We start from the raw sequence: 27,532 nt of genomic DNA, 5'->3' as shown, positions 1-27,532 counted from the left end.
TGTAAACTTACCCAGTGAATTTAGTACTCTGGTAGGAAGTAGTAAAATCCTTGAGTATGGAAGAAAGCCTGGAGAATGCCGACAAACCCCATAACTACATGCAATAGGCTACAATTCCTCAGGGGAATAAAAAGAAGAGAAGGAACGAAAAAGAGCCAAAATAGTTTCACAGTTACAGCTAATGAAACCGTGCAGGGTCCATCAACTGAGTTTGGTAGGGAACAGGTGATTTGTTTGAGGGCTCAGATTTTCTCTTAGACAACTCTCCACCCTTCCCTTCTCACTCCCAGGAAGACCCTGACATCTTCCCTATCTCATCCCATACCCAAAACACATACCTGTATTGTCTTTTTGGGGAGCAGTGTCATGTGTCCCACTGTGCATGTGCGCACACACACTCACTTTCTCGCTCCCCACCCCTCCCCCTCCTAGGCCCTAGTCCTACCTTGTCTGGTCCTCAGGTGTGACCGTTCTCACATCTGAATTTAGGGGACAAAGAGGTCCATTTCCCCTACTTCCATTGCACAGGATTCCTGAGTGAGGAAAGAGGAAGCATCCTGTTTCTCTTCCCCTCCCCCGCAAACATACACACAGGTATCAGGAGGGAGATACTGACATACCACTACCAGCTGGCTCCTAGACCAGTGGTTCTCAATATGGGGTCCATGGGCTGCTTGCGGCCCAGTCAGCACACAGCTGCAGCCCATGTGACATCCTCAGGTCCATACAGGTAGTATATGTATTGTGTTGATGTGGCCCCCATAACGCATACAACTGCATATGCGGCCCACAATGGTAAATAGGCTGAGAACCACTACCCTAGACTAGCCACAGGGACCTACAGTGCATGACTAATGCTTGACAGTAAAGTATCATAGACTGTGTAATAGGTTCTCAAATAAAGTAATGTAAACTCCATGAGCGAAGAATAGTAGATGGAAAAAAGTACTAGAAAATGTGTTGTAATAAACTATCGTGCACTGGACTAGGTCAGCTCTAATTGCTGTGGCTTGATGATTATCCAGAATATTCAACTGTATTTTAGCCCACCTGTTCTCACGCTCCCACTGAACAAAACCTCTATCCTGGACACAGTCAGAGAGCATAAGAACAAAATGTGGTCTGAGTTACATGCCTGGGAACTATGAGGTCCTGATTGCTAATCCTGGGTCTGACTCCAATTCCTTCTGTGTCCCTGGGCGAGTTACTTAACCTCTTTGCTGCAGTTTCCTTATCTGTAGAATATTTTTTTATTTCCCTACCACATAAGGGTATCTCAGGGATTACTTGATTAATGGTTGCAAAGCACCTTAAGATCTTCAGATCGGTATTAGTATAAAAATTAATAACTCACAGAAGGGAACCATAATTTAAATATAACAGAGACCCTTTAATTCCAAAAAATCTCCGAATATTCAGGTGGCATTTAAAAATACAGGGCCCAGGTCTCACACAATTTACTCTAAAGAGTCTAAAGGGGCCTTAGTGTAAATGCGAACAAAGCCACATAGTTTTATTGCTTAGTGAGAATTACAAGATATCAAATATTTGTTATGTAATAGCCACTTAATCAGCATGTTGCTCTTTCTAATGTATGTTTATGTTCTTAAACTTTTACTTGGCATTTTATTAATCTGCATAATGAGTAAGTACAGTAGATTTATTTCCAGAAGGCTTTCTATATATTTATTTGCACTAACATTGTGAAGGATCCCCATTATTTATAACAGCTAATAATGACTCCTGTGGAGCCACAATGGTCTATAAGGGGGAATAACACAGATTTTTAGAATAGAATAAATTTTTGTTTGCTAGGGAAGGATAAACCTCAAATGGTTTGGTGGTAAGATTCACTCAGATTAAGCATACGGAATTCTAATTCTTTGTATGAACTTTATCCAAACATCTTGAGTTTGCAAATTTGGGCTGGAGATTTGATGAGAACAGCTTTTCTTTAGAGATTTTCAACACTTTCCTGCTGGGCCAGAAATATAGTAAGAATAGCTCTCTTTATAGTATTTGAGCGCCTCAATTTCTAGTCTTAATCAGAATCAAGAGGTACAGAAAGAGGCAAATGAAAAGGAAATTCAAGGTTTTTAAAATAATTATCCAAACCTTTAAGAATATTAAAAGGATTTGGCCTATGACTTTGGTGGGGTCTTATTTTCTCCAAACTAATTCTTACCCAACAATGATATTTACAAGATGCACCCTAGTACCTTCAGAGTTGTTGTAGGGCATGAACTGGTCTAGTGCCTGGGACTTTTTCCATTAAATTGTGGACTACTACCAAAAGTGCACTGTTAAAGAGAGTTTGAAAGCAATATCTTGTGAACCATCTAGAACAGAAACAATTTTGTTTTACCACTAGAAAGTTGGTATTACCCATTTTTCAGAGGTATTTTACATCCATCTCTTTCCATGACAAATTGTGACCTTATTAGGATCTTTATTTTTACAATCTTGTTTTCCAGTTTACTTTATTTCTTACATAATTTTTGTGGCCATTACTTTAAAAAAAAGGACGATGCAGACTTCAATCATATGTTGAGCTCTGTGTGGGTGGGCCCTTTTGCCCACACACAGCCCCATGTTAAGGATCAGGCTCTTGTACAGTATGTAACATGAGAATCCCAAATGTTATTTCTGCCCATAGCAAGTGCTGAGGGTCTAATCAAAATTTCAGTGGAATTAAAACAAGATGGTAAATCAGAATGACAGGGAAGTCAGGTTTCGATATCTCACCACCTGCCAAGGCTAGAAATGCATTGGGAGACCCGCAAAACTGTTTCCAGGAGTAATAAACACTTTCTGCGGCTAGTCATGAATTAATGAGTAGTTTAAAACACATCAATGAGTTGTTTCAGTTTATTAAATAAGATATTGCACATTTTAGGATAATCTCTTAGACGTACTCTTTTACTACTTCCTTAAAGCAAAAATAATTAAATCCTTCAAATCCCAGAGTAATTTTGCTAAAATATCACTAACCATTTGATTTAATCCTGCTAACAGTGAGGACATTCAGAGTTAAATTTTCAAGCTTAGGTGCCTAAATTGCACCTTGGAAACACAAGCATATATAAATTCAAACATGGAATTATGGTCCAGATCCTCAGGTGGAGAAAATTGGCATAGCTCCATTCACTGGCCCTATGTATGTGTGCAAAATGGATAATCTGTAATTTCTGCCTGGAGAACCATAAGAGGAGCTAATGCGGTGGGGGAGGAGGCAAGATTTCACAATATTGTTTTATTTTCAGAATGCTAGAACCTTCTCTGACTCTCCAGATCCTCCAGGAGTTGGGGAGGGAACTGAGGATATGCTTCAATAGATTACCCTGGCCACAGAGCCCTTATAATTCCATTTGCAGATTAACTCCTGTTTACCAATCACCTAAGGTCATCCTTACAAACTGTACATATAACCTCCCACTTACGTATATGCAATTGTTTGTTTTGTGTGCACAAATGCACATTTTTCAATCTTTGTCTATCTTGAGAATTTTTGTATATCTTGTGATTTTTCTGCACAGGAATAGATGGTGGGTGCAGCTTGATCAGCCAGCTTTGAAAATGTGCCCCTCACAGTCAGTGTGGGAAATCTAGGCTGCCAATAGTGTGTCCGTGCACCAACTCACTGTCTTCTCAGAGCCAAAGGGTAAATTCTGATGTGTGGTGCTGCAGCTCCTCAGAGTGTGGTGAAGCACGGGATCTATCCTTCATTCTAAATGTTCCCGTTTTCTATGTGAAATCAAACCTTACGAGTAAGGGGTAATTTTTCAGAGGTCTCCATTTGTGAACCCACAACTTTGTTCACAGAAGTGACTTGAGTGTGCAAAACTTATGCAATACCAATAAATGTATGGATTGCAAAACTCATTTGCACTCAATTTACAGCCAGTTTATGTAAATTCTGTCCTTTGGTGGATAGCTTTTGAAAATTTTGAATTCTTTTTAGCACTGTTTTTATTTAAATAAAAAATTTGCCAGTGCAACAAAATGCACAGCAGTTAGCTATATATATATATATATATATAAAAAATACACACAAACACATATATGTCTGCACACACATACAATTATGCACTTAACATAATATATAAATACAGTATACAAAAACTATGTTAAAAGAACATTATTAAGCTTGCAAAGTCTAGCACTCAAAAGTTAAGAAATGCCAGAATTTGTCCCTTGTGTGTTTGCATTATGATACAGTCTTGACTTACATGGTCACACAATTTTTTTCCACAGGACTGCTGACTCATTCGGTTTCCAATGGCTCCTAGTCCCAATCTTCTTTCCCAGGGTCCTATCAGTTTCTCCCCGCAGTCTTTGGCTCGGTCTCTTTACCCAACCAGTCCTGGTTCCTAATCTGATCTGTCTGATCCCTCCTTCATCTTCTTCCCTCACCCATTAGTTCTCAGTCCCAGGCTCCTTGCCCAGCCACTCCCCATCTCCCTGTGCCTCCTCATCTGGTTTCAGTCTCGTCTCTTCCAACTACTGGCTCATGGCACCACCAGCCCAGTCCTCTTACTCCCATTCCCAGTTTCCTTTTCCCCCTCTCGCCACCAGCCTAAGGTTCCAGTCTTCAGCCAATCTATTCCCTGGTCCCCCAGATCCAGTTCTTGTCCCCTATGCATTCAAATCACACAGCTTCCTCCTCTTTGTGGCTTCAGCATGGGGGGAATTGCGGGGGAGGAGAGGGTCATTGACAGCACAGGAGAAATAGGTTTCCTGCTCTCAGTTTAGGTGCCTGGACTCTCACCTAGCCCTGGCACAGCTTGCAGCCCAGAACTACAATTGCAGGGAAAGTTCTGCTTAGCCCCACGCTGGACCAGCTTGGTGCAGACAGAACCTTGGGGAATTTAGCTGCTATAGTCGAAGAAACGTATATGTAATGTGATTTTTTAAAAAAGGCTTATAACTTGGACAGATTTGGACAGATTTTCACAAGGACAGTGAAAGCACATCTCTGACAACAACAGTCAAATTTCAAGCCCTTGCTCCAAGGCATGGGGATGCTACAGCTTTCCAAAGCAAATGAAGCCAGAATTTTTTAATGTGGGCAAAACAATGTATTTTTCCCTAATCTTGTTCTTGGAAACAGCTGAATTGGTTTGGCTGAAATTGTCCCTAAACCAAATCCACTTGAGGCAGATAACCATCATGCAATATTTCAGCCCAAATGGTGACAGTTTGGTGAAGTTGTAAGCACTTGAAAATAAGGTCTCATAATGGAGTAGTTATAATATTAAAGTCATATCTATTTCCTGTAGTCTCCATACCACCCCAATGATTTTATAACCTTAAATATCTCAAACAAAAGAAGAGGTGATACTTCACCACATACTACATATGTATATATGAAAATTATAATTCATGCATCTGTCCATAGGTGGGAGACATATCCAAGATGTCTCAAGTGTTACTTAGTGGCTAGAGGTCTAATTAACATATTTCTGGAAGGAAGGTCTACCTGCCACACACAGCCGTTCTGAAAAACTCAAGGGGATTCAGGTAGCATGGAGGAATAATGCATGCAGTTGTAGTTATTCAGCAGCACATCGGAATGGAACATGTAAAGACGGCTTTGTCTATTATGCTGCCTTTTCAGGCCAAGTTGATAATGCTAGTGTCGGTTTCAAGTGAAGCGTGTGCCAGATTACAGATAGCTAGTGCTGGCATTTGAGAGCCGTTAATTGTGAAACTTGAGAAGAAAATAGGTGCATTCTTTCTAAGACAGCTATTCAGGAGATGGCCTTTTTATCCTAGAGCACTGTGGGTTTCACTTTTATTCCCTTCCCACATAAAATGTGTGGAGTGCGCTGAGGCTTTTTCACTTGGCAGCTCCTCAATTGCATTCTTTGCCGCCGCTGCTTTGGCTTGTTAAAACGTGCCCCATGTATTCAAATGAAATTGTCACTGCTGTTTGGTGCAACATAACGTGGCTTGACACTAAGCGCCCGCAGCTACAGAAAACAGACTTTTCTCGCATTTATGCTTTCAGAGACAAGGGTCTCTAAAGGCTTGCTGCAGACATTCGATTAGTTAAATCTGAATGAAGCCAAAGTGAACAATCTAAGTTGCTGTCTTTGTGCTCGTGGAAACAGCCCATCCTACATGAAATGGCAGTAAAAACGGAGCTACAAAAGACTGTCTCATGGTTAGAAACCAGAAGGGACAATTATAATGGTTTCACCCAAAACAAACTAAGAAAAGATTTTTGTACTCCTTGGACTATTAATCATCCTATTCTCTTGCTCAGTTTTTTTTCTAACTCTTGGCAAACTCCTGTCTAAGGAGATAAGCCGCCCCTCTCAGCAGTGGGTTGAGGCTCTAGAGAATAGGTACGCTCTGCAGAATGTTGTTCTTTCCCCCCTTACTAGTCCGTGGTAGGAGTTGTATAGGAATTTATTTTAAAAGGATCTTGACTTATGAGAATGAAGTAATACTTAAGTCATTAGAGTCTCCTAGCTGGAAGAACACCTAGATCAGAATCAAAATATGGAACGAGTACTGAATATAATCTTTCAAGAGAGCTTGAAAAAAAATCCACAATGTGATATCTGTAGTGTCTTTGCTGCCTAGTTATGAGTCGTCATCCCTGTCCCCCAGCCCCAGACATTTTAATTCCTATTCTGCAGCATGAGCAACTGTTCTCAGGATCAGTTAGCCTGTTGAGAGGGTCCGTTTAGGTCCTGTAAAATGGCTTGTACGTTTCTTAAAGTGATATAAACTCGACTCAGGATTTGGCCTCTACCTTTGTATTCTTTATAATCACTTCAGTCCTATAGGTGCATATTTATTATTACTGCTGCAGTCCTATGCGTGTCTTCGAACTACAATTCACAATTATATCAGGTGAATGATGAGTCATTGCACCAGGACAAGATTTTGTGCAGTAATGTCTGTCTCTATCCATGGCTTGCACTCATGTAATTCACAAGTACAAATTTCTGTTGGTTTTGTTTTATAATCAATTTTCCATAATTTATTTACTCTGTAATAATGAAATCATAGAAATGTACTCAATGAAAGGTTCTCAAGTCCAGGCCCGCATGCTTAGGCAGTCCCATGTAGACCTAGATTATCACTGACAGCGGGTTATCTAACCTCTTCTTAAAAACTTCCAATGATGCTGATTCCACAACTTCTCTTGAAAGCCTATTCCAGTGTTTAATTATCCTTATAGTTAGAAAGTTTCTCCTGATATCTAACCTAAATCTCCCTTGCTGCAGTTGTTTCTTCTTCTACCTTCAGTAGATATTGACAGCAATTGATCACCATCCTGTTTATAGCAGTCCTTAACATATTTGAAGACTTTTATCAGCGCCCCCTTTAGTCTTCTTTTCTCATTACTGGACATACCCCATTTTGTTTATCTTTCCTCATAGGTCGGTTTCTCTAAAACTTGTATCATTTTTGTTGCTCTCTTCTGGACTCTCTCCCCTTTGTCCACATCTTTCCAAAACTGTACCTCCTGAAACTGGACACAATCCTCCAGTTGAGGTCTCAGCAGTGCCAAGTAGCATGGGACAATTACACTCTTGTTAGTACACCCCAGAATAATATTATCCTTTTTTGAAAATGTCTGCAATTGTTGACTTAGATTCAATTTGTGATCCACTATAACCTCAAGATCCTTTTCTGCTGTACTACGACTTAGCCAGTTATTTCTCATTGTGTAGTTGTGCATTTGATTTTTTTTCTTCTTCTCCAATTTATCCAGATCATTTTGAATTTTAATTCTGTCCTCCACAATACTTGCAACCCATCCCAGCTTGGTGCCGTCTGCAGATTTTATAAGCATGTTCTCCACCCCATTATCCAAGTCATTAATGAAAACCTTGAATAGTACCAGATACATGACAGACCCACTAGAGTCTTCCTCCCCGTTTGGCAGCAAACCATTGATAACTAGTCTTTGAGAAGTTGCTTTTGGGGTTTTTTTTGTTTTTTTTTTTAAACAGTTGTGCACCCACTTTATAATCCTGACTTATTGTCATTTCACTCCCCTTCAGTTTTAGCTTAGGTCCTGTATCTTTTGCACATTCTTTGGGGGCATTTTGGGTGCATCAGAAATTTGGAATCAGGTCCTGAGCTTTTTCAAGAAGCACTTGACATGTCCTTGTTTGAGGTGTTTCCTAAGACACAAAAGCAAGCTGTTAACTGCCACGGTTCCAGCTTGCATGCAGCCAGAAAAATGCTACAATGCTTGATAGTGGCAAGTTCTCCTTGCTAGCTAATACCATATTGTAATGAACTGTTCCACCTGCATCTCTGCAGAATTCAGCAAGAGCAGCTTTTGAGATTTCTCTCGACATCTGTGTCGGGTCTTCCTTTGCTGACTGCACACTTTCATAAAACTCTAATAATAATTGCTTCTCGCTCCCCCTTTTCTTTTCCAGAATGGAGTCTACAGAAAAATGTGAAGTAGTAATTCAACATTTTAATGGCAAATATCTAAAAACTCCACCTGGTGTACCAGGTAAGTGTTCCCATTTCTTCTTCACTAAAATAACATAAAACATAAACATTTCTGAGGCATATTAGCCAATTTAGATGATAGGAATGCTGGAGTACATGCTGAGAGTTGCAATAATATAGGTTTGCTGTTATGTCTCCCCATCTAAGCAAACACACATCTTTTATTATGAGCAGTGATCATTGTTTTATTTTTGCTATTACCCTCCAATCCTCGTGGAATTTACAATGTTGGCCCTGCCCTCGTTAGTACTATATGAACATTTATCTATGACAAAAAAGAAGTTTAAATAACCAGTGCGATAATTTTTACTGTATACATTTTCCATTTTTATTGTATGGATTTTGTTTAAATTTCTCAATTGGGGCAAAATCCAGATAGATAAGTAGTGGTGGTGTTGTAATGTTAGTTTTTAAAAAAACAAGAACAACGAAGGCTGAACTGATATTTCTGTGCTTACTGAGATTAAAGCGATAGGGGTTTCTAAACCTCTTAGCATTTTTGTTCTCCTCTGGACTCTGTCCAGTTTGTCCACATCTTTCTTAAATTGTGCTGTTCGCAGCTGGACACAGTACTGCAACAGAGGCCTCACCAGTACCAGGTACAGCAGAGCAACTACCTCCTTTGTCCAACAAACAACGCTCTGTTAATACATTCAAGAATACCTAAATACCACACTTCTTTCTGATTTATTTTTGCCCCCTAGTTTGTTTTACTTTCCACATTTGACAACACTTTGGGTGAAATCCTAACATTACTGCAATCACTGGCAAAACCTCCATTGATGTCAGTGGTGCAGGATTTCAATCTTTGTGGATAGTCAGTTTTGCTATTGTCAGTTTCTCCTGTTGCTTGTGTGATTCTCTCTTCTAAGAGAGGAGACTAAAATCTAGGAATACAACAATTGGTAGAGGATCTCAAGAGTATTTGTAATATCCACAGCTACTATAGATTAATGTATTTAAAGTTGCCTCTATTTCAGGTTGTCACTGTCTCCTTAAAAACTTCAGCTTTTAGGGTATCTACATAATACATGATTTTTGTATTTATCTTTTGTTCTTGCAGTGACTCAATTAAACCTCATCATTTTCTGTCAGAGGCAGAAAATTTAGCATCATCATATGTTTTCAGTAGCGTGTACATGCCACACATAAGGCTCTGACAATGGGCCTCATATGCCTCTCTGGTAGTACATAGGGGATTTAAAGGAGTGACAGTGTTCTCAGTGAGAATTCCACTGGTGCAGAAGCCACATATGGCTCCACGTTGTCTCCCTACTCTCAGCTCCCCAGGGTGGGAGAGGGGGAGCGGATGATGGGAGAGCAAGTGGTCATAACACTTTGCAGGCCGTGCCATCCCCTGAAGCAGGCGGAATTGAGGCGATTCAAAGGTTCTCAGAGCCACTTTTCCAACACAACCTGCTCCTGCTCTGTACTTCCCGTGATTTTTTTTTCCTGGGTTTTCTAGCTACTTTCCTATTCAAAATGTTTTAAAGTTAAATACAAAAAGTACTGACTTCAGGGTTTGCCTTGGGGGTGTGTGTGAATATTTGCTGTTGATAAATTAAGGTTATAGATGATGACGATGATGTGGAAAAAGAAACTGAGAGCTGAAGACATATAGTAGGTGCTTAACTATTCAGCTGTGGATGTTTTAAATAACTACTCATTCATCACTAGCCTGCACAGCAATGTACAAATTGTTATGGCTTGATTTTGCTAATTTCATTTAGATATATTTACCCAAGGAATATAGTCAAATTGGAAATAATATATATTGTGGGTTATATATACATACAGACACATGTACGTACTATATATATATATATATATGAAAGATGATGGCATTAAGCTATGTATTAATAATTCCCATCATAGGATTGTCAGATACTTCATTTATATCTGCTTTTCTTCAGAGCCAGAATGACCATATTGCAGGAGAGATCAAAATGCATTTTATAGGTGTAATTAAGCCAACAGTTATACAGTTTGTTTGGCAGTCACCCTCATTTTTAATGAAAAATTGCAGCGTGCAAAAACTGCATGTCTTATCATGGAATGATACATCTTGGTCAACATGTCCTCTGCTCAGATCAAGAGGGAGCACAGTATTCTGGGACCTGTAATTTCCATGGGCTGCACTTACATGTCATTGCTTTCCTGCCAAGTGATAGCACATTACAAGCCCTTGCCAGTCAGTTTCCTATTGGGAGAAACCAGTGATATGGAATCTTAGAGGGGTTTTTAATTTTTACACCATATATACTAGTCCTTGAACAGAGGTGGTCCAAACAGCATGCAGGCAATCCTTTCTTTCAGGAATCTCAGCCAAAACCCGATGCTCATATTTCAGGAGCAACTCTGCCCCCAAAGTTGACCCTTGCACCAGCTATAAAAAAAATTCTACATCACAAAACTAGCAACAATGCAGCATTTCTTCAAAGACTGAGTAGTGCTAGCTCAGTAAGCAAAAGAGCTTCCGCCATACCAATATTATCAATAAAAATGAAAACTAATTTATGCAAATTAGGCACAGCTGTCAGGATCCTAGCTTGTTGTCAGTATCCTCATCTGTTGGGCAGTTTAGAAATCACTGTCATAGTCACTCTGCTGACTGTGAGTGCTTGATAACACTGTTTCTTAGCTCCCAGTTCTGCAAAGACTTACACAATATGAGCAGCCCCACCATACTTTCTGGGATTATTCAGAGTATGTGAAAGTAACCTCATGGGCAACTCTTTGCAGGATCAGTGTAGTTTTCTAATGAGTTTTCTTGTTTTGAGATGTTTCTTGTTGTTTACGCCCATTAAACTCTTTCTTATACATTGCATGTTTCCTTACATGGAAAACAAACAATATTCTAATTAAAAGAGAGTTAACTGCACAACTACTGTATACAGTAATTGAATGATGTGATCATATAAATTATAGTAAATTCACCTCCATGCACGAGTATGTAACTTCTAACACAAGCTATAATATTCCATGTTATGGACTTCTCTCCTTAAAGTATTTGCTGACAGGTTTTCAGATTCAGCTGATGTAGGTAATCTGTTTGAAACATGGCATATGATAGATTTGTGCTGTATCACATTAGGGGCAAAGAAATATATACAGAGGCCTTACTTTTGGCATTTCTTCCTGTATGCATACAGTGGGTTGCAATACAACCCTATCTAATATCATAGCTACACCTGATGGTAGCACTGGGAATAGCAAGGACTCTGTTAGTGCAGGGTTTGTCATTATAACCCCACACACTCTATAGGCAAGTTTCAGAGTTAGTCAAGACCAGCTCACACATAGGAAAATTAGATATAACTACGACAGTCGTAATTTGTGTAACCCTGTGCCTGTATTTCTTCTATTAGTAACTCTTTCTGCTTGATAGAACATTTAAATGAATGCTACTGATAGGTTTCCACATTTAAACAATGATAAATTGGCTTTATTGAGCCAAAAAGAGCTATATATTGGAGGGTGAAAGTTAGAGACAAAGATATTTTTCTTTATTTTTAGTAGTCATTAATTTAGATGTCAAACAGGAACAAAAATGGGATATACAAAGCAATAAAAGTGGGACATAAAACAAAGTAGGAATATTGATGAGATAGCATATTTATCTGTATTTCAAGCTGATACAATGGAATTGGATTTTAAAGATCATGACTTGTTCTGGTCGTTAGCTACAATATATGAATCAGATCTTATTTTCCAAAAGAGTTCCCATTTGAGAGAGTTGTTTGATGTGCTTTCTCCTTGCTTATCCTTATCAGTGGTCATTTGATTGCACGGGTCAGATAGGAAGTGATTTCTCCAGTATTTTAAAAATTCTCATCTGAGTACCATTCAATTCCAGGTAAAGAATATTACAACTTATGGAAGAGACAGTTAGAATCATAAATAATTTGACTAATTTCACTGTGCACTAGACCACCTAGAAGAACTCACTTTATCCTTGTAAGATGGAGATTTTGTATCTGCAAACACAGTTGATTTGGAATGATCAGTTTCATCGATTCACATAGAGTGAACATTTCATAATAATATCAAATCATGGTGCGCCCAGGATCCATGTTTTTAAAGTCAGTTCTACTGTATTCATTATTGCACTTCTTAAGAGCTCACAGAACAAATATGATCTTTTGAATTAGGAAGATATACATTTTTCCTTTCCTTTCCAGTAATATTAGTTTGCTTTTTACCTACTGCTAGAAAGGGTTGGTCCAAGTTTCTTCATATTCACATAGTTTCTCATTGCTGCTTCTAGTCAATTTATACATCTCTGTTATAAACCTGTATCTAAGCCTCTCGGTAAAGATAGAATCATTTTGCTTTATCTTCCCCCTAGCAATTGCTTATCCTCCTGCATGGAGACACAAGGAGAATCAAGTCTCCTAGAGTATATCTAGACTACGAAATTAGTCGAATTTATAGAAGTCGGGTTTTTAGAAATCATTTTTATATAGTCGATTGTGTGTGTCCCCACACAAAATGCTCTAAGTGCATTAACTTGGCGGAGTGCTTCCACCATAGCGAGGCTAGCGTCGACTTCCGGTGTGTTGCACTGTGGGTAGCTATCTCACAGTTCCTGCAGTCTCCGCTGCCCATTGGAATTCTGGGTTGAGATCCCAATGCCTGATGGGGCAAAAAACATTCTCGCAGGTGGTTCTGGGTACATGTCATCAGGCCCTCCCTCCCTGCCTCTGTGAAATCAATGGCAGACAATCATTTCATGCCTTTTTTCCTGAGTTACCTGTGCAGACGCCATACCACGGCAAGCATGGAGCCAGCTCACCTCACTGTCACTGTATGTCTCCTGGGTGCTGGCAGGTGTGGTACTGCATTGCTACACAGCAGCAGCAACCCATTGCCTTGTGGCAGCAGACAGTGCAATAGGCCTGAAAACCATCCTCATCGCGTCCTAGGTGCTCCTGGCCGTCTCGGTAAGGTCGGTCAGGAGCGCCTGGGCAGATATGGGCGCAGGGACTAAATTAGGAGTGACTCGACCAGGTCATTCTCTTTAGTTCTGCAGGCAGTCCTATTCTACCATCTTATGGTGAGCAGGCAGGAGATGAGGATGACTTGCAGTCCTATTGCACCATCTGCTGCCAGCCAAAGATGTAAAAGATAGATGGAGTGGATCAAAACAAGAAATAGACTAGATTTGTTTTGTATTCATTTGCTCCCTCCCTCCCTCCCTCCATGAAATCAACGGCCAACAATCGTTTTGGTGAGGTCTGTCAGGGGCTCCTTGAAAACTTCAATGGAGATTCAGTTCTGCCTGAAATACCAGAGGGAGGGATAGCTTAGTGGGTTGAGCATTGGCCTGCTAAACCCAGGGTTTTGAGTTCAATCCTTGAAGGGGCCATTCTGTGTGACGGTTGTTTTTGTTTCTCCTGGATATAAAGCCACCCCCTTTGTTGATTTTAATTCCCTGTAAGCTAACCCTGTAAGCCATGTCGTCAGTCGCCCCTTCCTCCGTCAGAGCAACGGCAGACAATCGTTCCGCGCGTTTTTTCTGTGCAGACACCATACCACGGCAAGCATGAAGCCCGCTCAGATCACTTTGGCAATTAGGAGCATGTTAAACACCACGTGCATTATCCAGCAGTATATGCAGCACCAGAACCTGGCAAAGCAAAACCGGGCAAGTAGGCGATGTCAGCGTGGTGACGAGAGTGATGGGGACATGGACACAGATTTCTCTCAAAGCACGGGCCGTGGCAATGCAGGCATCATGGTGCTAATGGGACAGGTTCATGTGGTGGAACGCCGATTCTGGGCCTGGGAAACAAGCACAGGCTGGTGGGACCGCATAGTGTTGCAGGTCTGGGATGATTCCCAGTGGCTGCGAAACTTTCGCACGCGTAAGGGCACTTTCATGGAACTTTGTGACCTGCTTTTCCCTGCCCTGAGGCGCAAGAATACCAAGATGAGAGCAGCCCTCACAGTTGAGAAGCAACTGGCAATAGCCCTGTGGAAGCTTGCAACGCCAGACAGCTACCGGTCAGTCAGGAATCAATTTGGAGTAGGCAAATCTACTGTGGAGGTTGCTGTGATGCAAGTATCCAATGCAGTCAAAGATCTTCTGATATCAAGGGTAGTGACCCTGGGAAATGTGCAGGTCATAGTGTATGGCTTTGCTGCAATGGGATTCCCTAACTGTGGTGGGGCCATAGACGGAACCCATATCCCTATCTTGGCACCGGAGCACCAAGCCGCCGAGTACATAAACTGCAAAGGGTACCTTTCAATAGTGCTGCAAGCACTGGTGGATCACAAGGGACGTTTCACCAACATCAACGTGGGATGGCCGGGAAAGGTACATGACGCTCGCATCTTCAGGAACTCTGGTCTGTTTCAAAAGCTGCAGGAAGGGACTTTATTCCCAGACCAGAAAATAACCGTTGGGGATGTTGAAATGCCTATAGTTATCCTTGGGGACCCAGCCTACCCCTTACTGCCATGGCTCATGAAGCCGTACACAGGCAGCCTGGACAGTAGTCAGGAGCTGTTCAATTACAAGCTGAGCAAGTGCAGAATGGTGGTAGAATGTGCATTTGGATGTTTAAAAGCACGCTGGCGCAGTTTACTGACTCGGTTAGACCTCAGTGAAACCAATATTTCCACTGTTATTACTGCTTGGTGTGCGCTTCACGATATCTGTGAGAGCAAGGGGGAGACGTTTATGGCGGGGTGGGAGGTTGAGGCAAATCGCCTGGCCGCTGGTTATGCGCAGCCAGACACCAGGGTGGTTAGAAGAGCGCAGGAGGGCATGGTGCACATCAGGGAAGCTTTGAAAACCAGTTTCATGACTGGCCAGACTACGGTGTGAGAGTTCTGTTTGTTTCTCCTTGATGAACCCCCCCGCCCCTTGGTTCACTCTACTTCCCTGTAAGCTAACCACCCTCCCCTCCTCCCTTCGATCACCGCTGTCAGAGGCAATAAAGTCATTGTTGCTTCACATTCATACATTCTTTATTAATTCATGACACAAATAGGGGGATAACTGCCAAAGTAGCCTGGGAGGGGTGATGGAGGAGAGAAGCACCGGGTGGGGCGGTGGAGGAGGGAAGGACAAGGCCACACAGCACTTTAAAAGTTTAAAAGTTTAAAACTTATTGAATACCAGCCTTCTGTTGCTTGGGCAATCCTCTGGGGTGGAGTGGCTGGGTGGCCGGAGGCCCCCCCGACCGCATTCTTGGGCGTCTGGGTGAGGAGGCTCTGGAACTTGGGGAGGAGGGCGGTTGGTTACACAGGGGCTGTAACAGTGGTCTGTGCTCCAGCTGCTTTTCCTGCAGCTCAACCATATGCTGGAGCATATTAGTTTGATCCTCCAGCAGCCTCAGCATTGAATCATGCCTCCTCTCATTACGCTGCTGCCATCTTTCAGATTCAGCCCTTTTCTTCAGCCCGCCACTTACTCTCCTCAGCCTGCCACCTCTCCTCCTGGTCATTTTGTGCTTTCCTGCACTATGACATTGTCTGCCTCTACGCATTCTTCTGTGCTCTGTCAGTGTGGGAGAACAGCATGAGCTCAGAGAACATTTCATCGCGAGTGCGGTTTTTTTGCCTTCTTATCTTCACTAGCCTCTGGGAAGGAGAAGATCCTGTGATCCTTGAAACACATGCAGCTGGTGGAGAAAAAAAAAGGGACAGTGGTATTTAAAAAGACACATTTTATAGAACAAGGGGTACACTCTTGCACGGTAAACCTTGCTGTTAACATTACATACATAGCACATGTGCTTTCGTTACAAGGTCGCGTTTTGCCTCCCCCTACCATGTGGCTAGCCCCCTCCCCCGCCCCTAGGGTAACAGCGGGGAACATTTCTGTTCAGCCACAGGCAAAGAGCCCAGCAGGAACGGGCACCTCTGAATGTCCCCTTAAGAAAAGCACCCTATTTCAACGAGGTGACCATGCATGATATCACTCTCCTGAGGATAACACAGAGAGAGAAAGAACGGATGTTGTTTGAACGCCAACAAACATATGCTGCACTGATTTGTTCTACAATGATTCCCGAGTACGTGCTACTGGCCTAGAGTGGTAAAGTGTCCTACCATGGTGGACGGAATAAGGCTGCCCTCCCCAGAAACCTTTTGCAAAGGCTTTGGGAGTACATCCAGGAGAGCCGTAAATGCCAGGGCAAATTAATCATTAAACATGCTTGCTTTTAAACCATGTATACTATTTTAAAAGGTACACTCACCAGAGGTCCCTTCTCCACCTGGTGGATCTGGGAGGCAGCCTTGGGTGGGTTCGGGGGTACTGGCTCCAGGTCCAGGGTGAGAAACAGTTCCTGGCTGTTGGGAAAACTGGTTTCTCCGCTTGCTTGCTGTGAGCTATCTACAACTTCATCATCATCATCTTCCTCGTCCCCAAAACCTGCTTCCGTGTTGCCTCCATCTCCATTGAAGGAGTGAAACAACACGGCTGGAGTAGTGGTGGCTGAACGCCCTGAAATGGCATGCAGCTCATCATAGAAGTGGAATGTTTGGGGCTCTGACCCGGAGCGGCTGTTTCATGCGGCACTGCTTCGGGTCCCTGTTATGGCCTCTGTCCTTCATGCCTTGGGAGATTATGACAAATGTTTTGGCATTTCGAAAACTGGAACGGAGTTCTGATAGCATGGATTCCTCTCCCCATAAAGCGATCAGATCCTGTACCTCCCGTTCGGTCCATGCTGGAGCTCTTTTGCGATTCTGGGACTCCATCATGGTCACTTCTGCTGATGAGCTCTGCATGGTCACCTCTGCTGATGAGCTCTGCATGGTCACCTGCAGCTTGCCACACTGGCCAAACAGGAAATTGAAATTCAAAAGTTTGTGGGCCTTTTCTTGTCTACCTGGCCAGTGCATCTGAGTTGAGAGTGCTGTCCAGAGCGGTCACAATGGAGCACTCTGGGATAGCTCCCGGAGGCCAATACTGTCTAATTGCGTCCACAGTACCCCAAATTCGACCCGGCAAGGCTGATTTCCGCGCTAATCCCCTTGTCGGGGGGTGGAGTAAGGAAATCGATTTTAAGAGCCCGTTAAGTCGAAAAAAAGGGTTTCGTTGTGTGGACGGATGTGGGGTTAAATCGATTTAACGCTGCTAAATTCGACCTCAACTCCTAGTGTAAACCAGGGCCTAGTTTACTTGGAAAATCACCATCAGAGTTTGAAAAATATCCTCCCAGCAACACAGTCATTGGCATACAAGGAAAATAAGTTCTAGTTATTGTGGTGACCTCTTTATGAATTTCAGTTTAAAAAAAAATGAGGAACCTGATGACGTTAGCAGAGGTATGCCTCCATGTCTGTTGTTAAACTCAAATGCTCAAATAGTCATCCTATTGCTGGAAGAAAATAGCCAATCTGGTTAGGGCTAAATGCAGTTGATTCCAAATTTTCAGTTGGATTCCTAGCAGCTTAATCGAGATGGCACAGAACTGAGCAAATCTCGTGTTTTGGACCACATCTCCTCTACCTCAAATTCCCTTTACTTCTTCCAGTTATCCATAAGCTTTTAATGAATACATTATGGGTTGTTAATCCTTGTTAATACCCTCGCAGAGGTGTGTCTGATCTGTTCACTTTTGAATACAGTCCTCTCCCAATCTGTCAGCTCCCTTAACATATGAGGTTTCATAACTTTACCAGAAGGAAAAAAAAGTTTCATATATAAGACCCAACTTCTGTGCAACTCTTGTAAAGTAAGGAACGATCCATTTGAACAAAGCTAGGAGTAGACCACTGTCAATCATTTAAGTGATCTGGCCACCAGTACAGGAGGAAGGCATAAAGTACCGTGCCCCCACAAAGAACAAGCAGACAGGGTGCCATGAATATGTCTTATATGTATTCAGGGCTAAAATGCTATTTGTTGTTTGATTTTCTAATTTCAGTTGTCATTTATTGTCTCATAACAAATTGCATAGCTATTCAGTTGCAGATCTAGACTTCTCTGTTTCATCCCAGTGCCAGTGAAAAGGATGTTTTCCTTCACTTCGAGGCTCTTTGCTGGGAAGACTCATAATGCCTAAGTAAATTGAGCAATGCTATGTCTGTGTTCGTAAATCATTCTTGCAAAGGGTGTTGCTCTGTCTAACCCCTTGATGTCTTTCCAATCCAAAGGGACTTTCTCAACTAATAAAAATGTTGTGATGTTGAGCCTTAGATATTCAGTGTGAGACAACTGACTACTGCAGAAATAATTAGTTAATATCTTTATACTTCTTCCAGACTGAGAAAAAAACTGCAAACTCTCTGTACTTGACAGGGCTAACATGAATTCCATCAGCACCCACAACACCTTGGATTATTTTATTTTCCATTCTGTCCAGTAGCTTGGCAGCAAGTCAAAAAGTTTGGTGTTGGCTCGTTTTGTAGGAGTTGAATTGTCCAGGACCTAGTGGACATTAGAAAGGTTGCCATCCCAGCTCGTGCTTCGTGTGTACAGGCTTGTGGAAGGCATGGCAGGAGTCAAGAAATGCATGAGCGAGGGAACAAAACTACGTGCTCAGTGAAGATGTGACTGTACAAGAGCAGGCTGGAGCCATGCTTGTGGTGTGGGGTAGCTTGCACTGCATCCATCAGTGCTATCTCTCTTTTTTTTAACAGCTGTTAATCATATTTCACTTTACAAAACAGCTACATTTTCCATCAACAAGGAAGTGAGTTGTCTCTTTCTAGTTACAAGTTTGGGTACAGTTTTAGGGGGAGATTTTCAAAGGCACAAAGGACTGTTACATGCCCAGCTCTTAATACCCTCTGCACCATTGAAAATGTACCCCAGAGTTGTTGGGCTTGTCCACACGGTGCTTAAATCTGCACCAGAAGCATGTAAATTTTAGTCCTCACCAGTGTATCATGCAATAATTGGGCTACATGGACTCTACTGGCATGCACTAAAAGTTCCCTGGTGTGCGTTGAGATAGTACAGTTTGAAATGGGAATAGATTGATGTGCGCTAGGGAACTTCTAGTGTGTGCCAGCCGCAGCCACGTGGGCACTAGTGCAAACAAAAATGTGTATCCCATGCACTCCCACCCCCCGTGCAGTCACAAGCACCATATAGAGAAGCCCCTTATCTCTTTTTTTGAGCACATTCAAAAAAACTCTCTGAACTTTGCTTTTACAACTCTCTGAACTTCCTTTTTGTTTTGTTTTGTTGAGGAAGCTGTCCTGAGTGCAGTAACTATTCCCTACAACTACTTCCATTCTGCTACATCACAAAGCTTTGTAGCAGTTATAGTACTTCCTTAGTTTCATTTTTCTTGCAAATATTTAGGGTCATTAAAAGCTTAATGTGGACTGAGTAGCATAGGCCATAGAACGAGCTCTGGAAAAACCCATTAAATATTAAATGATATTCATGAAAGCGGTGGAACACTGTCATTTTGGTAGTATCTCCATTAATAGCATTCAACTAAACCAACATTTGTGGCAGATTATCTACTTCCTTTTTTAACCTAGGCAGAAATTGTCCTAAGCAATCAATAGCTTTATATACCCCATCTCTAATAATATTCACATTCTTTTGCTTTTTGACCACAGGGTCTTTGTTTCAAGTTCTAAACCGTTGTTATTGACCAGGATTCTCTCCATCTTCTTTTGTGCTCAGTTGTCACTTTTCTTGTTGAGGCTGGAAACTTCTTTCGCCAGAATAAACAGTTAATTTTGTTTTCCATTCCTGCATCAGTTTGAATACTTCTCTCTGGTCAACTCATGGCTTCTTGAACCCTAAGAATAAACTCAATTTCTTGCATCTTTGTTCTGAAGAAGTAGTCTTAGCATGAGGAATCACACATGTAAGAACAATATCTTTCCTAAGGAGGAGTGAATAAAACAGAACACAATATTCTAGCTGAAGGCTAGCAGGTGTATTGTGCAGTAGTAGTATCACTTCTTTTCCTTTTCCTCTCCCTCAGTGAACAGACAACAGTGTCTTGTTTGCTTTTATTGGTATTGTAGCTGTACTCTGAGTTCATAGACTTAAGATAACCTTCCATAACCCTTTCTTTTTCAGTTTGCTGCTTAATTTTAGTGTCCCTTTGTGTATGTGAATAACACATTGCTTTTTTTTAAAGAACTATTCCCTTGAGGAGTTCAGACCACTTTACAAAGTTAGGTAAATGTAACTAACAACACCTGACGTGGAATATGATGAGGAGAGGGTTGTGACTTGCCTGAAGTCACATAGCAAATCAGCAGTACAGTTGGGAACAGCACCCAGGTTTCCTGGCTCCCAATACTATGCCTAGTCCCTCAGACCACACTATGAATAGTGGTGCTTCTATGCTCTGAACTGATGTACACTTATATAATGGTCAGTAAGAGTTCAGTTAGAGCCCTATAAATATATAATACATCAGCAGTGCAAAGCAACCAGAAAAGAGGCCAACAGTTTGGTTTACAATTAGTTTGTAAAAATGTGTTGAGTGCTCTCAGTTCTCTGAATGAGATCTTAGATTGTAAGTGGCAGGGACTATCTTTTAGTTCTGTGTTTGTACAGTACCTAGCACAATGGGGTTCTAGACCATAACTAGGGCTCATAGGTGCTACAATAATACACATAAATAATAATTTTAGTACCATTAGTATTACTGTGGACTTTTTAAACAAAGGTGTTACATTTTCCACTTTGCTTTCCTCAGGAATGATCTGTATTCCAAAAACAAAATAATTCCGTCATTTGTACCCTCATTTCCTTTAACACATATGATGATAAGATGATCTGAATTTGTTACTTTGTCTACCTTCCAAGCATTTGGTTTTGTGCAAACAGCTCCATTGTTATCTGCTGAGCACAGTGTCTAAATCTTCCCCTACTGTATCAGAAAATATGATCCCTGTAAAGACAGTTGCAAAATAACTGTTTAACAAATTTTCCATTTCCTTATCCACTCACTGAAATTCCCTACTGTCATTTTTATCTTTTACTTTCTATGCATTATGAATATATTTGCAGAACTCTTTGTTGTTAGCAGAAAATGTCTTTTTCATCTTGAGCCCCCTAAACATCCTTTTAACTGTCTGCAGTTTGTGATTTTTTATAAATCTCACAATCCTTGTTTTGTCAGATGGTTTATGATTTTTAATTCTTTCCACTTATCTTTTACAGTAAACCTTGCATCCTCACATAACTACAGTAGCCTCATGTGACGCATGGCTAGAAAGGGTTAAACATCCTGCAAAATAAATAACCCTCAAAAGACATGTGGAGGGATAATGTTTGTGTATTTACATATGCATGAGTAGGGTCAATGATGTAATCAACAGTCCCTGTCTATGCTGTATTCTGATAATTCAGAGGTCGAAAGAACATCCTATCATTTAAATGAATTGTAAACATGGGATATCTCTATATTCATCTGTCTTTGAAATGTATAGCAAATAATCTGTGAATGGTGGAGGAACAAGCAAATTGTAACTTTGTAAAGGGAATAGTTCTTATGTTAATTCCTATAGCTAAGTACCGGTGATGGACCTCCTTCAAAGTCATGCTAATTACCTTTTGAACTCCAACTTGTCAAAATACATGAAATTTTCTAAAAGATCCTTGGGTCCTGATTCTGTCATCTCAGGTCTGCTTAGGCTTCATCAGGGGAAGTTTGAGTCGCAAGACTGAGGTCCCAGTTATGCTGGTATGCCCTGAATATGATATTGGGATACTGGCCTATAACCTAAGAACTATTTCTGACAGAAGTCTTTGCAACTACAAAGCTCACCATCTCTGCTATGAATCTGAATTTTAAGAATTGAACTCATGTCTGTATGTATATTGATTTTTTAACCATGTACTCTCTCTCTTTTTTTTTTTAATAAATTTTAGTTTAGTGAATAAGAATTGGCTGTAGCATGTATTTGGGTAAGATCTGAAACATTCAATAACCTGGGAGGTAATGTGTCCGGTCCTTTGGGATTGGTAGAACCTTTTCTTTTATATGATGAAATAAGATTTTCATCATATTTGACATGGGTACCTGGATGGAGGCCTGAAGCTGGATCACTTTAAGGGAAATGTGTTGTTTGGAACTGTTTAAGGGAACTGTGTTTAAGGGAAGTTTAAGTTTAAGGGAACTGTGTCTTCTGAGTAACCAGTAAGGTAATAAATAAGCTGTTTTATGCTGTCTTGATAAATCTAAGTACTGGAATATCCACCAGCTTTATGGGGATTGTCTGCCCCATTTTTGCAGTTCATCCTAATTGAGTGACCACAGCTTGCTCCCCACTAGGACCCAGTCACACCTCAGTTGCCTTTTCTCCCTTGTTTTGAATTGGGAGAATTCAAACATCATTTGCAGGATTTCCAATTTGTTCCTACTTTTTGGCCATAGATTTCTAATAGGTAGTGATTTTGATGCTAATCAAAATTACACGGGGCCATTATCTTGCTCTCAAAAGCAGCTTTCTTAAAGTCAAAACAATTATGTTGCTTCATAACTTCAGAGTATTTCAAATTTAACTAAGTTGTTTTTGATCACTGAATGAAACAGGCTTCTCCACCTTCAACTCCATTTTTCATTTGTCATTCACTGTTATGTTTCTGTCCACATATCCTCCAGCTGTTCTTACTTTGTGGATACTGACATAGATTACCTTTTGTTCTCAGGGCTGGTACTGGGTACATTAGTAAACGCTTCCTGTCAGAACTGTTCAGATCCCCTACACAGATTCACACATTTTTCATTTCTAACTGTCTTTGTTGTAGGAATGTCTGTATTTTTAGGTCAATAGATATTTTGGGGAGGAAGAGGAGAACTTGTTCCACCACTAAATGACTTTTGCTCACTCATGACTTGATCTGTTCTCATTCAATTCAAAGGGAAAACTCCCATTAACTTGAATGGTTCAGGATCAAGCATCACTTATTAGACAACTCTACCTAGCACTTACTTGCTATTTGTACAAACATAAAGTGTACATATTTATAGCTCGGGTATTGGAATGCGCCAATCATGCAGGTTATTGATCAAACACTGTAAGAGGGCAGAAATGTACACAGCACTCCTAAGAATATGTTCTTCTGCCTTAAATTTAATTGTTACTTGTTATTCATGATGGGCAAATCTCAAAAGGTTTGATGTACTGTGTGTTTCTGACCTTTTTTATAAATACATTTCCTTATATTGAACCTTTTAAGCTGGAAATCAAGCTGGACATTTCACACACACACACACAAAAAAAGCATTCCCATGAGTTTGGCGAACTGGAAATCTGAAGTAAACCCCCTTTTTGAGGTATTTCAGTAATTTTGATCACAATGCATGAGCCAATAAGAGACAGCTTGAATTTCAGACCCCAGGTTTACTTTACACAGCTAGCATGAGGCCCAGAGGGTCTCGAATCTGGGTCTGCAGCGTTGCCAGGAAGCGAATACCTCCGCCAGCCTTTCCACTCTGTCTCCCCTTGGCCAGAGCTTTTTATTGCCACACGTAGCTACACAGCACAGGATGCAGCATGCCTTTCACCACAGCGTGTACCTATATGTACAGTGCCTGTACTCTATATGCCACCATAAATGTAGACAAGGCATGAGTTACAACAACCTCCTTGGGCTGCCCTATGAGCCACAGCAGAGCCCAGAATCTGTACAGCACTGGAGCTCTGCCTCGACATGTCCCTCCTGCCCCTTGCTCAGCCCTGTGCTGGGGCTTGGAAGGGGGCTTTCAGGGGACAGTCCTTTTGGCTGATTTCCACTGTTTCTGTGCCAGAGAAAGCCTCTCCTGGCCTTCAGCAAGGCTTTCTGGACCCCTTTATGCTGCTCTGGATCTTTTCACATTGCAAAAAAAAAAACGTGTCTGGAGTTGGAATGAGGCTCTCACCCATTGTTTCTTATGCAAAGTAAGATGAGCAATAGTACAACTCTCGTTATCATATGCTTACATACTAGTAGCTGCTGCTTAATTCCAGCACTCTGGGCAGCACTGCATCACTGAGAAAAACCTTCAAATTGAAATTATGCAACATAAAGGTGGGAGGGAACCTAGCAATTAAATACATATTTTTAACATGACAACAGTGTTACAATGGTCAGAAGTTCCCATCAAATGTATCAGTCTCCTTTCTTGGGCGCTTCTGGTCAGGGTGCTGGAACAGTTTGTATAGTCGGGGTGCTGAGAGTCATTCAACCAAACTATAAACCCTGTACATGATGGAAACCAGTTCAAGTCAGGGGGTGCGGCAGTACCCCTAGTTCCAGCACTTGTGCTTCTGCTATATCTATTTTTGTTTTACTGGCTGTATTTCATAAGATCATAGAAAGGTCTTTCCTAGATTCGGTTACTGAAACTTGAAGGTCGAAACAGCCTATATTGTCATACCACAGCCACTGTGTCTGTGATGTTTTTTCAATTTACTCTAGAATTATGCAGTACTCCTGAATGTGAGAGTCCTCAGCGGGGAGAGGAAAGACCCCTAATGTCTAGATCTTAATTTATCCTTACTGTTAAAGCTTATAAAGACAATGCTCTATATTTCTTTTTCCCACTCAGTGCCTATTTGTAATTGCCAAATAGATGGTACTTCCAGAATCAAAAACTTTTCAACAAGGCTTGATGCAATGAACATAATATGTATTGTCTAACAGTATACTTTCATTGGCATTGTAGGATGAATAGTTTTCTAAGGCGCAGTTCTGCCAACCATACCCACAACTAGAAATGTACTGAAAATTGCACGTTTGCAAAAAATAAAAAGTTATTAAAAATGTTTGCTTTTTTTTTTTAACTGGTTCTATTCATAACGAGTAACACTTAATTCATTAAGTCACCTGACTGATTGCAGTGGGCCTACTCCTGAAGTAAATTACTACTCCATATGAGTGAGGTCGCAGAATCAGGTCCTACATTTTACTCTATAGCCTATTGTTTTTTAAGTTAAAATGCTGTAATTTCTGGATAAAGCCTGAGGTGTTTTAGAATAAAATTGTGAGTTCTAAAAAAAAATATGATCAATAAGCTAGTTTTTCAAAGAGTACGTGTAGCCCATTGGCCTAACAGTAATGCTCTGTATTGCCAAGCAGGGGACCTGTGTCTGAATCCCCATCTCAAGGCTATTAGAGAGCAAATGTGCTGTGACGGCAGAGTGATCATCCTTGCTCCATTTAAAGGTTTCTCCTGCAGAAAATTAAGTCACAAGTGTTGAGAGACAGCTGAAGCAGTGGATGCCCCAGCATTTTAGGTGTTTGAAAGTAGCTCACATAAAGCAGTAGTACAAGTACTGTGAAGACGTATGGAATTGATATAACTGGTCCTCTTCATTTCTAATTCATCACTTGGTCACCAGAAGGATGGTGGCTCCTATGTCATGCATGGGAAAATGGATTGGCTTTCTAAGCTCTAATAGGATATGGAGGATTCTGCTTTATTTAAGTTAAGTGATGCATTGCACAGTTCCCTCCGTGCATTTTAGGGTGTTTTCACACCTTCACTGATGCATTACATATTGTCCAAAGTTGGAGGAAATAGAAAACAAAAGTCAAACCAACAGTATTTATAGCAGAGACTGTGGCCTGTTTAATTATGATCATTCACTCTGGAGACTTCATTGTGGTAAGGGAGAGATACTAGACTAGACAGTTCTATGGTCTGATCCTATGTTGCTAATTCCCATGTTTTTAAGAGTGTAATGAAACCTTCCTCATAGTATTGACTTCTTATCAATACTGTAATTGCTGTTGTTTTCTTTCCTTTTTGGATGATCGTTGACTGTATCGGTGTTTCATCCTCCTTTGTTTAATGTGAAAAAGATCATTAAATATCCTAATGCAGTTTTGTAAGAGAAGTAAAGATAATGCTGATGTACTTGCAGCTTTCCAATTTAGATAACTGTGTTTTGTGTGCGTAAAATTCCCCTGTAGTTTCAGCTGGATACAATCTGCTTGTTCATTTCATATAGTGCTGTGTGGTGGGCATTTCACCCAAACAGTGGTTTCATTTCAGTGCTAGGCAAAATGAATGTGTGGATGGGTCCACAGTAATAGCATATGAACTAAAAATTGAAAACCTGAGTGCTGAAAGTTACACACTTAAATAAAGTTGGCTTGAATTTCAGAGTTGCTGAGCAATCACAGATCCCACTGGCTTTTAGGGAGAGTCACAAGCCTTCAGCAACTCTGAAAATCAAATATTGAGGAGACTAAACCATGAGTCATCGGTTTGGTTTCTGATCATCATGGCAGATGCTTGATTCTAGAAGTAGCTTTTAGATAGTAATTTATAATTGGATCTCATGTGACTCCGAAGTTGTGTTTTATTATTTTATTATTAAAATGGCTGTATTTTTAACATAATTTAAGGAGTTAGGTGCCCAAATCCCATAGCAGTTGTCAGCTCTTAAAATCCTCTTTTTATCCACCAAACACAATGTAGTAGAGCATTGCAGACTTTCCCCTACCACCCCTGCAATGTGCCTCAGTGCATTTACTGTTCAAGAGGGACCAAGTCTGGGAAACAGAGACTTTCAATCCTTGTCCTTTGAGCTGAGACTTCGAAAGAGGTGCTAATTCTGTTGATTTTGAAAGTCTCTGTTGAACAGACATTTGTCTGCTAGGAACTGGATCAAGACCACCAACATATTTAACCAGGCCCCCAAAGAGCTGCCACCATGTTAATGGTTTTCAAACAATTATGACTTGACCCATGGTTTGAATCAGTGATTGCCTTGATATCTCATTACCAATCATCTGAAGCATCAAGTCCTACCTCAGGCTGCCAACTTGAAAAACCCATCAGTGTGATGGTTACAAGAAAGGTTGGCACACTAATAACAAATACAAAATTTTTCCTATTAATGACCACATTTCTGAATTTCTACAAGACAGTATAACAATAGGGGGGTAGTCTTTCATTAATTGTTAAACTCAATAAGGGTGTTGTCAGAGTAGCTTGTTGTAATCTAGTCCTTCCTCCTGGAAAAAATAAAACAGCAGTAGTCAAGCTGATTATGAATCTGAGGCCCACAACAGAGCCTTGAGGGGACTCTCCAGCAAACTTCGACAAGCATGAATGTGTGGAATACAAATAATCAAACTGAATTTAGACCTTCACTCTCT

General features: G+C 41.0%; 1 protein-coding gene across 4 annotated transcripts in view; it reads left to right on the top strand.

Annotated features, from left to right (window-relative positions):
* Positions 1–27,532, top strand: part of LOC125631634 (RNA-binding motif, single-stranded-interacting protein 3) — a 1,082,196-nt gene that overhangs the window by 913,214 nt on the left and 141,450 nt on the right. For all 4 annotated transcript variants that reach the window (XM_048838637.2, XM_075125723.1, XM_048838640.2 and 1 more), the window contains one exon: positions 8,412–8,491. In XM_048838637.2, coding sequence (XP_048694594.2) covers positions 8,412–8,491 — 80 coding nt within the window. The remainder of the gene's footprint in view (positions 1–8,411; positions 8,492–27,532) is intronic.

Source organism: Caretta caretta, chromosome 2 (assembly GCF_965140235.1).
Source record: "Caretta caretta isolate rCarCar2 chromosome 2, rCarCar1.hap1, whole genome shotgun sequence".
In the NCBI taxonomy this organism is placed as follows: Eukaryota; Metazoa; Chordata; order Testudines; family Cheloniidae; genus Caretta; species Caretta caretta.
Note: the sequence above shows the minus strand (reverse complement) of the source record. Positions and strands in the feature narration are given on the sequence as shown.